Below are 18321 nucleotides of genomic sequence, written 5' to 3'. Positions count from 1 at the left end.
CTTCTGCTGATTTAAGAATTTCCAATTTAACATTTTCCCATGCTTTTTCTACCTTATCTTTTTTTTTCAGACCTCTTGTGATGTCCTCTTCAAAAATCTTCTTTACCTCCTCTTCCTCAAGCTTCTCTATATTCCACTGATTTTTCTGACACCTTTTCTTCAGGTTTTTAAACCCCAATCTACATTTCATTATCACCAAATTATGGTCGCTATCAATGTCTGCTCCAGGGTAAGTTTTGCAGTCAACGAGTTGATTTCTAAATCTTTGCTTAACCATGATATAATCTATCTGATACCTTCCAGTATCGCCTGGCTTTTTCCAAGTGTATATTCTTCTATTATGATTTTCAAATTGGGTGTTGGCAATTACTAAATTATACTTCGTGCAAAATTCTATAAGTCGGTCCCCTCTTTCATTCCTTTTGCCCAGCCCGTATTCACCCACTATATTTCCTTCCTTGCCTTTTCCAATGCTTGCATTCCAATCTCCAACTATTATTAAATTTTCATCTCCTTTTACGTGTTTAATTGCTTCATCAATCTCTTCGTATACACACTCTACCTCATCATCATCATGGGCGCTTGTAGGCATATAGACGTTAACAATCGTTGTCGGTTTAGGTTTTGATTTTATCCTTATTACAATGATTCTATCGCTATGCGTTTTGAAATACTCCACTCTCCTCCCTATCTTCTTGTTCATCACGAAACCTACTCCTGCCTGCCCATTATTTGACGCTGAGTTAATTACTCTAAAATCACCTGACCAAAAGTCGCCTTCCTCTTCCCACCGAACCTCACTAATTCCTACTATATCCACATTTGTCCTACCCATTTCCCTTTTTAAATTTTCTAGCCTACCAACCTTTTTCAAGCTTCTAACATTCCACGCTCCGACTCGTAGAATGTTATTTTTTAATTTTCTGGTGACCCCTCCCTTAGTAGTCCCCACCCGGAGATCCGAACGGGGGACTATTTTACCTCCAGAATATTTTACCAAGGAAGGCGCCTCCATTATTGCTATGTGAAAATGCAGAGAGCCACATTTTCTTGGAAAAAAAGCAGCTGTAGTTTTCCATTGCTTTCAGCTGCGCAGTACTCAGAGGACTGAGTGATGTTGATACGGCCGTTTAAGTCGTCCTGACTCATGCCCCTAACAACTACTGAAAGAGCTGCTGCCCTCTTTTAGGAATCATTCCTTAGTCTGGCTCTCAACAGATACCTCTCCGATATGGTTGCACCTTCGGTCCAGCTACTCTGTATCCCTGAGCACTCAAGCCCCCTCACCAACGGCAAGGTCTCATGATTCATAGAGGAGGCATCCATGCAATAATTTATTTTTTTCAATCATGCCAGTTTCATATTCATTTACAGACAGTGACACTTATGATCAAAGAAAATTGCCTGACTATAATGTATGCTGTTCTAATTCACTTGACTGAAATGTACATATTCAAAGTGGTGATTAAACAATCAATTTTATAATGGTAGGTTCAATCTACTTCGTATTCAGTAGAGTAAGAAAATGTTCAGTTTTAATGCTGCCTATAAAATTTAGCAACTAAAGTTCAGTTTCATCCTAAACTCTGTCAATATTGCTGAATATCATCAGCATATGATTTTTCAGTAATCTGGTCCAAATAACTGTGCCTAAGTATACCTTCCATTATTCAGAACTTATGCTGCTCGATCATTAATATCTTAGTCATTGTTAGTGTGATCAATATACATTTAATTTATAAACATTTAGATACACATCTTCACTTATTTAAATATTTTATTATTAGTAACTTATCTCACATTGTTGAGTTCAACAATGTTCACATTGTTGAGTTCAATTTTGTTTCTTTTTGGTGTATATGTACAATATTTATGTTTAAAGAGTACTATAATTAATGTATTCATACAGTATTTAGTTTCACATTTTAAGTTACATATTTTACCGTTTGATTTACACTAACAATAATATTATAAAGACAATATACATAATATAAAACAGCTGCTGAACTCAACTAGATTAACAAATTTATATGCTTTACATAAGTAAGAAGAAATAAATTAAATAGTTTATTTATCATTAATAAGGAGGACATGAAACTGAACATATCAACAAAAAGGTTTTATATCAAGTTTCAGTATTTTCTATGGATAAAGCCTCAATAAAATTAATATTGTTTTAAGAAACCAGAGTTGCTTCTTCTGAAAATAATCATATTCATTCACTTTACAGCTAGTATCTTTGGTTAACAGTGAAGGTGTTGCTTGTTGGATTCAGCATAGAGAGTGTCACAGTATATTCAACTCAGTGAAGGTCACCTCATACTTTACTTTCTCTAGTAAGCCTGATGTGTAATGAACTCTATTACATATTCTCTTTTGGATTACTTTATTCTTGAAAATATCTATACCAATATGAGTAATTATTTATCACACACATCAGGTCACTTACAACCAATATAGTTATGTTATCTTACAAACAAAATAAAAAAAATATTCTCAGAAGAAATTTAAATCATCTAATATATATAAGTTATATATATATTTTTTTTTTCTAAAATACTACTTATAAGACCTCACATTCCTCTGTACCAATATATTGTATTTTTATAATCAAAAACCAACTTAAACAACCCAAGTACAGAATTACAAAGTAAATGAAATGACACTTACCTTATTTTTTTATTCCAAAAGCACTTTCGCAGGACCCCGCATCATCAGTTATAAATAGGATATTTTTATATAAAATTATTTGTATCATAATTTTTTTTTTTAATTAAAATAAAAATATTAAAATTACAATCATATATACAAAAACATATGTCAATTAGATGAAAGAAATTTAATAAATATAAAGTTATATAATACACATCTCCAGTTAGTCCAGGTCTTAGGAGTTGTAATGTTTGATTATGTATTTAATTTGATCAAGACTAACATGAAGCTCTTAAAAATAAACTTAATGAATCCAAACATGTTAAAATTAATAATCTGCTAAAACTAGAAATAATGATAATAGTAACAATAATTGTAATTACAGGGGTTTGAACGATTTTAAGTTGCGGGAGGATATTTTAGCAAATGATACTCATATTGATTTACATTTCAAAGATGGACATGTAGATTCAAAGTTATTTAATAGTAATTGCATTGATTTGATTAATTTAACTAATTTTGACCTTGATGATAAGGAAAAAATTTATTATTGCTAGTGCATTTAAATTTAATTTGAATGATGGTGATAAGAATAATGTTATATTAAAAATACAGTAATTGATTCTGAAATAAGTATTAATAAAGAAAATCCTGATGACAAAGAACAATTACATAACATCATTAGCAGTAAAATTCATAAAATTAAAAGTAAAAATTTGACTTGCAAACCAATTTCTGAAAAATTAATAAAAAAGTAATTTTACCATTTAAAAATAAATTAAATAAGAATAATTGCATTATCTTAAAATCGGATAAAACAAAGACACTTGTCATTTTGTATACCGAAAAACGTAATGATCTAATGAAACAGTATGTATTAGAAAATAATTTCAAAGAAATAAATGACCCTACTAATAAATTTCTAAAAATAATTAAATGTTTAATAAAAAATAACGTAATATTAAAATATAGTTTTAGATTATACCCATATGAACCAAGTGCACCAAAATTGACGGGACTCCCAAAAATACATAAACCTTGTATATCCATGTGCGACCTATGATTGATTTCACACTCTTCATCGTATATTATATAAAAAACAATAGATAAAATACTTAGGATAAAAATGAATTTGGATTATAAAGACAATATAAAAAAAGATTTAACAATTGGAGAAGAAACTAGGATGGTAAGTTACGATATTAGTAATATGTATACCCTAGCATACTCATAGATAAAACAGTTCAAATAATAAAAAACAAATTAATATACAATAATGAAGACCTGTTGTTTATTGTTAATATTATTTCTATTGTTAGAAATATTTGCCAACAAAATTACTTTAAACTTAATGATAAATATTATATTCAGGAAAATATTTTACCAATGGGTTTTCCATTATCAGCTATCATGTCTGAGATTTATTTACAGGATTTTGAAGATAAAATTATTTATGGTATTATTCATACACATGATATTCTATTATAAACTAGGTATGTTGATAATGTTTTGTAGTTTATAATCCCATTATACACAATGAACATTTAATAATTTTGAATAAAATTAAATTCATATTATAATAGTTTGAAATTTACTTTTGAAATTGACATAAATAGAGAAATAAATTTTCTAGATGTTAGTATCAAAATTAACAAAAATAATCAATTTATAATGTCAGTATATAGGAAACCCATAACCAATAAAACGACAATACATAGAAATTCACATCATCTGTGGTCACACAAAATTAGTACATATACACACATCATTAATAGAGCGATTAATTACACACAATTTAATAAAAATAAAAGAAAATTAAAAAAAGAAATAGATATTATAAAACAAATTCCTAAACATAATGGTTATAACGTTAATTTAATTGATAATATATACAAAAAACATAATTCAAAAATTAATAATACTACTACTCTTATATGTATAAATGATAATCAAAAAATTGACAACATATATTTAAAATATTTATACAGTGATAATGTTGTTGAAAATATAACCAGTATTTATGTTAATAGTAAATTTAAATCGGCATATGTGACAAACTATCATATAATAAAATATTTAAAAAATAATAATAACACAGACCATATATATATATATATAGGTAAAACAAGTAGGTCTTTTAAAACTAGATTTTTAGAACACATTCAAAATTATAAAAATGGTAAATTGGGTATATCTAATGTTGCTGACCACCTTATTAATAACAAACATACAGTATTTGACATTCAGACAATTTGGAAATAGTGGAAATCAAGAAATTTGATTTAAATAATAATAGTAAAAGTTTGGACATTTTGGAGGGATTTTATACGATGTGCGACAATAAAGTAATGAAACTGATTTTTCTTTACAAGATGTGGCAACCCTGCAGCTTGCGTAGGCACACCATCTTTGACCTTGGTCTATAAGCTACTTCTAGTCCAAGCGGCACATTGATGCAACTGCTCAGTCGTGATTTGTGTTGTAGTAAGTGCACACGTGTTTGTGTCTCTCGTCACAGAAATGAAACCGCAAAATATTGCGCAACGGTATGCCATTTCTTTTTGCGTTAAATCGGGTGAAAACGCAACGACAACTTATAGTAAGCTTCAGAAGACTTTTGGAGAGGAGGTTATGTCAAGAGCTCAAGTTTTTCGGGGGCATAAAATTTTTAGTGAAGGCAGAACGAATGTTGAAGATGAAGACCGCAGTGGACGACCATCAACCTCACGGACAGATGTCAACTTGATCAGGGTGCGTGAAATCGCACGATCTGATCGAAGATTATCCGTGAAAATGATTGCAGAAGAACTCAGCATCAATCGAGAAACGGTTCATCTAATATTAACTGAAGATCTTGGTATGAGAAAGATTTGTGCAAAAATGGTCCCCAAAAATCTCACACAACAACAGCGAGAAACGCGGAAAAATGTGGCAGTCGATTTGTTAGAGCAAACGGAAATCAATCCAGATTTGTTGAGCCGTGTTATCACTGGTGATGAAGGTTGATTTTTCAATACGATCCAGAGACAAATCGCCAAAGTTCGCAATGGTGCTCAAAGGGATCACTCAGACCAAAAAAAACTCGCATGTCAAAGTCAAAAGTGAAATGCATGCTTGTGTGCTACTTCGATTCCAAGGGAATTGTTCATAAAGAGTGGGTGCCTCCTGGACAAACAGTTAACCAATAATTCTACAAAGAAATTTTAGAAAGACTTCGTAAACGAGTTCTTCGTGTCCGTGCCAACTTTGCTGATAATTGGATTCTGCATCACGATAATGCGCCATCCCATACCGCTCTGTCAGTACAGCAATTTTTAACCTCAAAACAAATTTCAGTACTACCACAGCCACCTTATTCACCAGATATCGCTCCGTGCGACTTTTTTCTATTTCCAAGAGTCAAAATGGCGGTCAAGGGACACCATTTTCAAACAACACAAGATGTCCAAAAAGCTGTGACGAGGGTCTTGGAGAATGTTACAGAAGATGAGTTCCAGAAATGTTACCATCAATTGCAGAAGCGCTGGAATAAGTGTGGCAATCAGAGGGGAACTACTTTGAAGGAGACAACACTAAACATGACTAAAACGGTAAGCAACATTTTTTTTCACATCAGTCTCATTACTTTATTGTCGCACCTCGTATATATTAATACAAAAGAATTTCCAACTTGATCAACTTCAGACAGTTATGAAGATGATACTCTTATAAAAGCGGCAACAGTTGGCAGCACGGTTTTAGATAAAAATAGATATAATTATAATGTATATAAATAATTTAATTCAAATCTGCTCAGTAATGTACCACTGACTGGCAGGTTAAACAGTATAAATTTTCTATTTATTTTATTTTATTTTTAGATTTAATTTTAATTTTTTAATTATGACGTCTTATTTATATATATGTAGTTATTTTATTTAATTGACTTAGTATTTTTATTTTTTTATATATGGTTGTAATTTTAATTTTAATTTAAAAAAAAATGTTTAATTTGTATTTTTATATAAATAAATCTTATATGCAACTGATGATGCGGGATCTCGCGAAAGTGTTTTTGAAATAAAAAAATAAGGTAAGTGTCATTTCATTTACTTTGTAATTTTTTACTTGGGTTGTTCAAATCGGTTTTTGATTATTACGACGGCACGTAATTCATAACCTTGTGTGGTGGTTCTGAAAAGGACCGTTTTTTGCGGTAGCTCTGAGAAGAGCTGTTGGTTACGGAAGCTGGTCTCCGGTGAAGTCGGAGAGTTGCGGCTCGTTCATTGAAGTCTGACCGGGCTTTCCTTCAGCGGCAGTTGGGTCCCCACTACAGCGTAGCAGTGTCGGGTCTGCGTCGGTCGTCCTTTGCCGTCGCAGCCGAGGTGGTTCTCCCCGAGCGATCCCACGCTGGACCGGCTCCTGCTGCCGAGTCCGCCGGCCAGGGCGATTGAAGCCCGGCGAGCTGGAGCTGGAGCAGGAAGATAGTGTCCGAGTACAGCGGTTCTCTCGGCGGGCCGGCCAGGCCTGCTACTTCGGCGGGGATGTTGGTATCCACCGGGAGGCCCCTTGTGAGCCGGCCGGGGAACTTCTTCTGTCTTCTTCTTCTTCTTGGTCTTCTCTAGGTGGTGGTCGACGATGAATTGAAAATTCACTCTCGTGCACGCTTTTTTTATTGGAGCCTGAGAGTGGTGGAGCCGCAGCGCCACTATGGTGGGAGAACTGCGCTGTCATCTGCGTGGCGGTAGTGATGCTTGTATCAGTGCGTCCGTATACTGTGCGCCACTCACATTGAGTTGCTACAGTGTTCGTCCGCCGATATTAAATTAGGCATATATACATGATTCTCTTCCTTCAATGGCATATCTGTTTAATTTCTTCAAATTGTTTCTTTATTTGATTGTATTTGTTTTCGTCTTACAATTATCAAAACTTTTTCTTGTTGGTTTATCTATGTTGTCCAGTTCTCTTATTAGGAAAGTCTTGTATAATGTCCTATAATGTAATACAATTTTTGAAAACAACCAAATCTCTTGTTTTATATTTCTAAACTCATATCATGGCATCTACATAAGTAATATGTTAGATTTTACTCTTAGAATTTGAATTTTTTTTCTATAATTTTGTCAAAATTTAAATAAAAAGTCATTTATAATTAAATTTGTCTTATTACTACAAAATCTATAAACTCTTCATACACAAAGAAACCTCTTTAAATGTAATGAGATACAACTTTCAAATGAGTTTATTTTTGGTGGGAACAAAGAAGGGTTATTATGGTGTCTATTATGTTGAATTATTTTCAGTTTATTAGTGTGTTCTGTGGTTCTAAATTATGACATTTTTACATTTTGTATTGTATTCAAAAATATTGATCTGAAGGATTGTTACATGATAATATGAAATAGAATAAACAAAGTTCATTTATAAGTACAGTTAATTTATTATAAATTAGTAATAGTGTTATGTATTAGTTATGTATGCAGAAATAGTATTAATTTGAATTGTAGTATTAATTAAATACTTTATTTTTATGATTTTGTTTATCATATATTTTTACTTTTGCATGGTGTAATTAGAACAAAAGTACATAACCAGATGGATTTAATTGTATATATTTATAATGTCATTTTAAGGTCATTAGCTGAAAAATATTTTAAATATCCACCTCTGTTATATTATTTGTGTTTAAGTATAATAAATTTAGAGGGAAGATTGTAGTAACAATATAATTAACTACTGCAAATCAGAGTAATGTGAAAATTTCAGAAGCAAAAACACAAATAAAAAGTGGGGTTGAAATTATACGGGGTGTACTAAAAGAATATTGGGGGTTTTGAAACTACTTAATATCTCAACTTTGATTTATAGTAATGAATCACAAATAAAGGAATGAGTAACTTTTACAGTTTTATCCTATAAGTGTTCAATATGAGTACCATTCATCATGTGGTGCACATCCAGCTGATAAGAGATTTTGTCCCATACTTTAACCAGCATGTTTCGAGTAGCATAATCAACAGCTGCTTCAATCCTGTACTTCAAATCGGGTAAATCAAAAGCTAACAGTCACATACATGTATAAAATTCCAAAGGAAAAATCACATGGGGTTAGATCAGGTGACCTTGGAAGCCACCGCAAACAACTTCTGTCATGGGGTCCATTTTATCCGGTGGTTGGAGAAAACATCATTCAACCAATCCCACACATTTATGCCTATGAGGAAGTCCACCATCTTGTTGCCAAATAAGCTTCTCTGGTTTATCTCACAATTGAGGAAAGAGACGTATATTTGAATAAGCACCTCCTATTATGCTTGCTTCAGTGGAAAAAAATGTTTGTAAACTTGCCATTAGAATATCACAAAACTCATCTATTTTGGGAGTCCCTTTCACATCATAATAGTTCATAGGGATTTTCTGATATCTTATACAGATAATGTGTGTTTACTTTTCCACTAAGATGAAATGTTGAGTCATTACTAAACACAATATGATCAAAAAGTCATCATCTTCATGCTGCAATATTTTGATTGTGAAGTAGGCATGCACAGTGAAGTTAGTAGGCTGTAACAACTGAAAATAGTATGGATGCATATGCAAGTGTTTCCTTAAAACATTCTATGCTGGCCTTGCTAGTTTGAGGCTGGCTTTCCTAATAGTTTTTTTATGGCTACACAGAAAAGATTTTCTAACACCTCTTACATTTACTTCTAACACTCTTGGTCATTCCATACACTTCCCTTTACACAGATATCTGGTTGTTTCAAATTGATTACACAATTGATGAATGATATTGTCACTAGGAGGATCGCAAACTTTCTACAAATGCATGTTGAATTGCAACTACTGATTCGCAATTTTAGCAAACTGCTTTCTGTTCAGAATTGCCATCTTTGCTGTTGGGCCTATCAAAAAGAAAGATAAGTAATTATGGTCTTGCATTCAAGTAAAACAGTCCTTTTTTCTCATAATTCTAGCCTTAAATCAACTCTGTATACCTTATCCAAGAGATATTATAAGAAATTAAAACCTGATATTCTTTTTTGTACACCCAGTATATATATCAGAGGTAAAATTAAAATGTCTTTTTACTATGTTAATTTATTAAAATACCAGTTTTTTTGCATTGTTTTTATCCATAACCATCAGGGATGAAAATTATTTAAAACTATAAATCTTCAAAACAAACTGAACCAGATCTATTACATACAACATTTTAATTAATTCACAGTAGCCGCTTCGTAATGGCGAGCTTGGAAGATCAGCCGCTTATCACGGCTAGACTGTTGTTCTCTGTAACATTGGCACACCATGATTAGTCTAGTCATCTCTTAATATCATAAACATGCTGCATCCGTTGTTTACAAAGAAATGTATTTTTTGTGTTCACAGTATTAAGAAAGTGACATTATGTTTCAAATACAAAACAGTAGTTTTATTAAATGTTATTTTTGTTTCTCTTTTGCCTTTCCATGTATATAAAGTTCAGTTCTGTGGATCTGCCTCTCGGTACAATTCTTTTGGCATGTGTCGTGTATTTTGTTAAGTCAATTAATACACAATAAGATATTTTGTAAAAGGTTTTTATGGTGATTTACGGTTTGAACTTTTTAAAGTAGTTTGTTTACGTGTGAATAGTTATGGCTGAATTTAAGTTTTTGCAGAGCCGGCCAGGCCTGCTGGGAATGCTGGCATCCGCCTCGAGATTGCAATTTGAGCCAGCCAAGGAAGTTATTCTTGGTTTTCTTTCTTCTTGGTCAGTTTTTCGTGCTGGTCCGTGAGAGAGCCCGCTCCTGGGGTCTGCGAGAGAGTCGCTCGTGTTTCGGGGTATGCGAACGGAATGCAAGGATAGTGCAAGATCTATGTAGCTCCCTACTAATCACAGAGCCAGGACAAAAGTCCCTTGCTGCTGTATCATTCTTTTTATTGGACCGGTAATTGTTTATTTGGCGGTTATATTTAATTTGTTTATTTATTTATGGAAGCAGTTGTATATTGCGTTCCGTTCCTTTAGATCAGATTGAAAAAAAGATTTATTCTAGCTGGCCTTGGGAGACTAGCCGCGGATGTGCTTAATTCTTCAGTCCTTCAGTCCGTCTGCTGAAGTCCTTTTGATACTAATCCCTTCTGACTTAGAGGCGTAGGAATGCACCTGTTAGGGACCCTAATTGTTGCAATGCACTCCCATCTGCAGAGGGAGTCGCATATGTTGACAGTGACCTAAATTGTAAAATTGTAACAGTTACGAAACGAGAATGGTTGGTTAGTGGAATAAAATTAGGAAACCTTTCTTCACTCATGTTGTTTTCATCATCACACCTCAGCAGGATTCAGACTGGGCCGGTTTCAATCTGTAGCAGTGGATCCTTCATCGTTCTTCTTCCTTCTTTAGTCTGCCTTTCTGTAAAACCGTTTGAAAAAAAACTTACAGACCCTAAACCTCAAATCGTACCATGAGCTTGAAAAAGGTTACACTAGGGAAAGTGCAGACCGCTTTTGTTTTCCGTCGAGCGACTGCTGGGTTCTTGTTCTACATTCATCACTGTTCGTCGACCGTCTTCTTCATGTTCTTGGATTGGAAAGAGGTGTTAGCGAAGGGGCAGCTATCGCCTTATTCCACCCTCACTTTGCATTTGTCGTATCATATACTCGCCTGCGAGTGGTAAGGCCTCAGTACCCCTGTAGTGGGAGAATTACACTTCAGCTTGCTTAGTGGGGAGGAATGCGTGTGCAGGCGCGTAAATGGACTGCAAGTTTCTCCAACATCTACCAGCTAGAGTCACGCTTGTTGACAATAAGCATAGCATGTGGTGACAATATAAATCAATATTTTATTTTTAAAAAATAAAAGAATGTGAATAATATTTTGTATTAATTTGGTGTATCTTCATTACCACTTTGTGACAGTAAACTTATGTTAGACACCATTTAAACAGTCATACTATTCAGAAACACTTGTTCTTATTTGTTACTTTGAAAGTAAAATTAAGAACATACTGTTTTAATGTGAACGTATGCAGTAATTCAATTTAATTGATTGTTATATTCTACAGCTTATCTTATGGAAAAACCAAGCCTGGAATTATGTAAAAGCTTAATAATGCTGAGGGATATTAACATCAGTGGTCGCATAAACATCCTCGACATACCTGTTCTCATGCATATGCTACATTTTTGGAGGGTAAGTTTATTTTTGTAGAAGTTATAAAGATTTTTTAAATTTTCATCCTGTAGTTTATCGTTGTTAAAATTCATTCAATATCCATTCTATATATTACAGTGCAGTTTATTTAAAAGAATGTTAAAATGAAAGTATCATTTTGTTGAAAAGTTGTCAAATAGGTATAAAGTTAAATATTTTGGTCAGTGAGCTGGCACAAAGGGAAAATTGATTGATAGATCTGAAGAAATGTACAGAATTCAATACTTTTTTAAGAGAGCAAGGGAACTATTATGGAGCATCAAAGTGTCAAGGTATGGAAAGAAGTCTTACCACAATGGTACTTCACGCCAATTCTGACAAATTGTGCAGAACTTAGGTTACAAAAAATAATGGGAAAGTAATCTACAAACTATTGGAGTAAAGTAGTCTTGGGTAAGACTAAGAGATTATGTGAGAAAATATAATGCCACAAATAAAGAATATGCATCAGATTAGGTTGAGAGAGGCAAAACTAGATGGCTTGGTTTGATATTAGAATAAAGGTAGAAAGATAACCACACTGGGCTTGCTGAATCACAAGGTAAGTAGCTCTTCTCATTTACTTCTCTAGAAGAGATAATGGAAAAATCTAGGTAATGTAATAATAAGAGAATATTAGATAGTGGTGCAGAAGTAGGAAATTGTAGAGGAGGAGTAGTAGAGAAATAGAACAGGATAGTAGATTGTCAATCACCTGCCCCAGGTAATTGGGAATTGACTTTAATATTTTTTAATGTACGAAGACTTTATATATATACTAGCTGGCCTGTCTAGCAGAACCTGGACATTGAGGTTCAGGTCAGCCCAGGCAAATCCTGGATCCAACTCAGGTATTCCTCAAGGCCAAGGGGCCTACCCCATGGCCACAGGGCTCACTTTGCTTGCCATTCCCAATTTACCAAAGAGGCCAGCGCCCTTGACATCTGCAAAGCTTGCTTCAATTGCCATTCCCATACTAGGATTTGAACTTAGAATTCTCAACTTCAAAATCAGGTAATTTGCAATGACAAGTTAACCACTAGACCAGCCCGGTGGACTCTAAAAGTATAACTACTACTGTGAAAAATGAGCTGCATATCTCAATATGAATTGGTATCAGTAGGTTAAGCTCATGTAATCAAGTAGTTTCATGGCCATCCATTCCTGATAATGAATTAAATTTACATCTAATAGAAAAATACAGTTAAATAGAATATTTCTTATTCAGTTTTAACCAACACATTTGTTCATAATAGAGGGCAATATGATCATCCATCTGTAGATAAAAATAAATCAAAACTACTGAAGTAAATGCTCTTTGCAGCTTAATAATCTGTTAAGCTGAGATGATATTATACTGCAATAGTAAAACAGAGATGACATTATACACTATAATAAAAGACTGGAAAAATAAGAGGTCTCACGAGTTTGGTGGCCAACATTGAGGTTGCTAAATTTCAAATAATGGTGAGTCTCTTGAAATGGTGAAGCCTTGCATAACTTCTTTTACATTATGCCAGTAGTTCATGCCAATTAAGCTTTTTAACAATCTTCAAACTTAGTACAAAATTGTTTATAACATTTTATTCAATATTCAAAAATGGATATTTTAGGAGAATTTAATAAAGCAATTTTTTTTTATTGAAAAATTTTAATTTAGGAAATTTTATGTAAGCTTTTTTACCTTAGCCCAGAGAATCAGTGCTTTGATGTATGAAATCATATCAATAACTGTTTTATTAAGTTTATCTGTTAATTTTGACTGTTTTATTATAATTATAGATTTGTAAATCAGTATCGCACATGAATAAAGAGAAAAACATTTTGTAGTGCAAATTTTTATTATATTTACTTATAGTATGAAGTTTGTATTGATTTTCAATGCATTGATTTAATGAAATTAAACCTGAACAATATTTTATGGGCTTAACAACTCAATCAGTCTTACTTTATCTGTAATTTTTCAAAAAAATAATAAAAAGCTTTAGCCAAGAACAATTTGAAGTTTTTTTTATCTGAAAATGAGAAAACATGGGGAAAAACAATAAATTATGATCTTCCCATGAATGAATTTTCTTTCATATGTTTTGTCAGCTATTTACTCAGAAGGACATTTGAAATACAATAAAAGAGATTTTGGTATAATATTAGATGTATACACCTAATTTAAACAACTTATAAAATTGAAAACGTTTAACCCTTGACTGGTAAATCACACATTTTCTGTGAGTAACATGCGTCTGTGAGACGTGTACATGGCAAAAATTGATTTTAGGAGTGAATTATTGAATAAAACTTTAAATAAAGTAAACGTGTTTTATTGGAATCAAAACAAAAAATATTTACAACTATATACAAAGAAAAAATTTACAAATTAAACGAATTTTTTTGTTTTAAATTAAAATCGGAATCCATAATCCAAAATTACTTTTTCGCACTAGGAGCACAAAAGAAATACACACTTTTTTGAACACTCTAGACAACACGGATTTTCACACTTTACATTTGTATGCTGCTTGCCTACAATTTTGATAAGGACAATACCGGCATGTTTTTCTCTTAAGAAGCTTATCACAAATCTTCTGAGAATTGCTGCCCATTTCTTCGGGTTCTCCACGAATATCTTTTACAATTTTTTTAAGGTCGTCAGGAAGATTTGGAATTGATAAACGACATTGCATCCATTTTTTTATTAAACTATTTGCTAATAAATTTATGAAATCAAATCGATTCACCAAAGGCATATCATCATAGCTAGCATAGATAATGCCAGAATTTACAAATTAACCGCAATCATGTTGTAAAATATTGTCAGGGGCCACCGTCTCGATCATCTGTTACGTGTGTAATTGGCAATAATGTTGTCAATAACACCAACAATTAATATTTTCTACTATTAAAAATTCGATCACTGCGCGCTGTTTTAACCATGTTGACATACTGGTCATACTCGACTCCATTTTAACTGCTACTGAAAACAAACCGGTAAACGGATTTCAACGTATCATCGCAGGTTTGTAGAGGGGATTTTAGTTATCATGTGCTGCCACGCCCAACTGGATAGTACCTTTTGCCTCCGTGTAGCACACTAATGTGCAAAATTTATCAACTGATTTTCGTAATTTGGGAAGTTTTGGTTCATCAGATTTTTCTCATTGCTTCCTGGGAATAACCGTCACCAGAGGGCCACTGGAACACATGTTCCATTAAATTTTTACTGACCCTTTCATTCGCCTCATCTTCATTGTCTTGCTCATCTAATTCAGACTCATTGTCATGTTCTGAATGTTCTATTTCATCCTCAGCTTTATGTACAAATCATATGAATCAGATTCTCCATCACTTTGATCTACCTCTTCTTCAGGAAGAGCAACCATTGGCATTATTTTTTTTGTCCTAGCCGAAAATATACCTGCCATAAGAAAAAAATTAAAAAATTGAAATTTATATATTTGCACTAAATTATGTTTACAGAATATATTTTGTAAGTTTTTTCTGCATGGATATTTTTTCTAATTAACAGAAAAAGACAAAGAGAAAATTATGCAATCAATAAAGTAATCAGTGAAACATTTTTAGGCTGAATTCTGTGATATTTAGGAGAGTAAATAGAAATATTTAACAAAAATGAAACGTTAACAAAAAAAAAATTGTGTGTAATATAAAATTAAATTGAGGAAACCATACGTAAAAATCCTTAGCAAACACAAACAATTGTAAAACATATGATAGTAGGTAAGATATGTGCCTCATACATAATAGAAAACAACATTTCAGGTAATATAAATCTGTAAAATGATCACAAATATCAACACTTTAACAGGCATCTCTCAAATGGTGAACTTTTTAAGTCCTTTTTGAAATCACACTGCACAACTGTTTAGCTTGAAACTTCACAAACATTATTTACAATGTTTAACCTGAGCATACACTGAAGGTTTCATTTAACAAGTAGCACTATATTATAAAATGCGGAGAATTAGCAAACCTAAGCAGCTGTCTGACATGTGTTACCAGTTAAGGGTTAATAAGCAACCATCCTATATTGGAAGAATTTTTTATAAGTTACCTGACACCTTAAAAAGTGATTATAAGTGGGGAAATAAAAAGAGAAAGAACAGATTAAGAAGTGAGAATTGTTTATATTTAGAAAATGAATTGATAACTTTCTATGTTTAGATTTAAATTGTCTAAAATAGAAAATGTTTTGTTTGTATATATTATTTGTTGTGTTACACACATATTGATTTAGATGTATTGTAGGTATACAACAGTTTTATTTTTTATAATAAACATAAATGCAAAAATTTGTGACAGTTTTGTGTGTTTGCATTAGCATCACATGAGAACTAACAAGTGACTGATTGCTTTCAAATTTCATTCTGCATACATTCATGTATCCTAAATAAAGTTTTAAGCAATAGATTGAGGCCCCCTTAGGGGTGAAGTTGTTCTTTTTTTTTTCTTGGACGATGATCTAATGTTGTTTTTGATTTTCTTTTTTGATTTACAAATAATAGAATATGTGTTTTATAACATATTTGATTTTCAGTCTCTATCTTAAACTAGGGGTACTATTGCCCCAAGGATGAGAAATTGTCCCCAAAGACAGAAGAAACATCTATAGGAGGTCAATGGCATTAGGATACAGCTATATTACTTTTTCCTAGTCAGGCACCATGATGATGTCTCCTGTTAAATATTCCAGAGGTAAAATGACCTCCTGTTCAGATCTCTGGGGGAAGCAACTGATGGAGTGTCATAGAAAAGACTAACCAGTGAGAATAAGTACATGAAACGTGAGAACATTATTGTCATCAGGTAAATAGGAAAACTTGAAGATAGAGATAAAAATGAATAAAATGGATATAATAGGGATAATTGAGGTTAGATGGGAGGGAAGAGGAGAGTTGAGAAATGGTGAAGTTATATTAATCAGGAACTGAAAGAGAAAAACAGAATAAGTATAGCTCCAAAAAGTAGTGTAGAAACAAGAGAACAAAAAGTAATTATCTGGATGATAGAGTAATGGCTTTAAGGATTGGAATGCTTTCAAAAGATCTAGTAATAGTTCAAGTGTACATGCCAATGACAGAATATAAGGATGAAAATATTTAGAAGATGTACAATAACATTGAGGAGTTATTAAAAAATGAACAACCTTGTTGTAAAATAATTATGCCGGCTGGAATAAGTGGTGGGAGAAGGTGTAGATGGAAAAGCAGTGGGCAAATTCAGATTGGGAACATGAAATGAAAGAGGAGACAGGTTGGTTGAATTTTGCCACCAAGGGAAAGAATTGTTCATTATGAATATGAATTTTTAAGAATCATAAACAAAGAAGGTAATCTTGAACAAAACCAACGGATGGATCTTGCTTTCAATTTGATAATTTTTGGTTGAAAATAGATATAGGAATGCTGTTAAGAAGGCAAATGGGCTTCCAGGAGCTGACATAGGAAGTGAAAATTTTCATGTTAATGATGGAAATGAAAATGAGATTAAAAAGAATTTAAACTACAATGAAGGTGAAGAATTATTATGTAAAGATGCTAGAGGGCATAGGGAAACTAAAAATGGTTTAAATACTGACAAAGGCAATTATGCAAGGTAAAAGGGAACATGAACCAGCAGAAGAAATGAGGTCAAGGATAAAATCAATGTCGGAAGCTACAGAGAAAGGAATTGGCTCTGTGAAGGCATCTGAGCAAAGAAACCTTGGGTAACACAAGAAATAATTCAAAAAATGAAAGAAAGAAGAAAATATAAAAATAAAGAAGGAGAATACAACAGAGCCCTCTACTGAAAATTGAATAACAAATTAAAGAGAGAAGCACGTAAAGCTAGGGAAAGGTGGCTAAAAGAAGAATATAAAGACATAAAAGATTCAGAAAAAAAAGAAGTATGACATGTTTTATAAGAAGGTAAAAAACACCATATGCGATAGAAGAAATCCTACTTATAAAATGAAAAACAGAAGAAAGATATCCTACTTATAAAATGGGACAAACAGAAGAAAGATATTAAAAATGTCTATAAAGAAGATGAACTATATATAGAGAGCCTGTATTTAGGAAGAAGGAAATAGGAAACAGAAATCTGAGGTGGAAGAAGTTATGGAAGAGGAGAAAGGCCCGTCAATTTTGAGATCTGAAATTGTACAATCTATTAAAGACATGAAGAACAAGAAAGCAACAGGAGTCGATGAACTTTCAGTAGAACTCTTTAAATGTATAGAAGATCAAGGAATTACATGAAATACTCAGTGTCCTATACAATTTATGATACTGGAGTATGGCCAGATTTTGTTAAAACAGTAATGTTACTGATTCGTAAAAAAGTTGTAACCAAAAAATGTGAAGAAAATAGAACTACAGTGGAACCTCGCCAAATGAGCACCTCTCATAATGAGTATTTCGCATACTGAGCAAAATAGATTGTAAAAAAATAGTTCCCTTAATGAACAACATTTTGCATAATGAGTGACATGGGAAAGAAGTCCTCTT

The 18321-nt window shown here is 32.7% G+C and overlaps 1 protein-coding gene across 2 annotated transcripts in view; it reads left to right on the top strand.

Annotated features, from left to right (window-relative positions):
• LOC142332378 (calpain-1 catalytic subunit-like) overlaps positions 1-18321 on the top strand; it is a 455312-nt gene that overhangs the window by 405012 nt on the left and 31979 nt on the right. For both annotated transcript variants that reach the window (XM_075378804.1, XM_075378795.1), the window contains exon 13: positions 11688-11815. In XM_075378804.1, coding sequence (XP_075234919.1) covers positions 11688-11815 — 128 coding nt within the window. The remainder of the gene's footprint in view (positions 1-11687; positions 11816-18321) is intronic.

Source organism: Lycorma delicatula, chromosome 1, assembly GCF_047948215.1.
Source record: "Lycorma delicatula isolate Av1 chromosome 1, ASM4794821v1, whole genome shotgun sequence".
Classification (NCBI taxonomy): Eukaryota; Metazoa; Arthropoda; class Insecta; order Hemiptera; family Fulgoridae; genus Lycorma; species Lycorma delicatula.
Note: the sequence above shows the minus strand (reverse complement) of the source record. Positions and strands in the feature narration are given on the sequence as shown.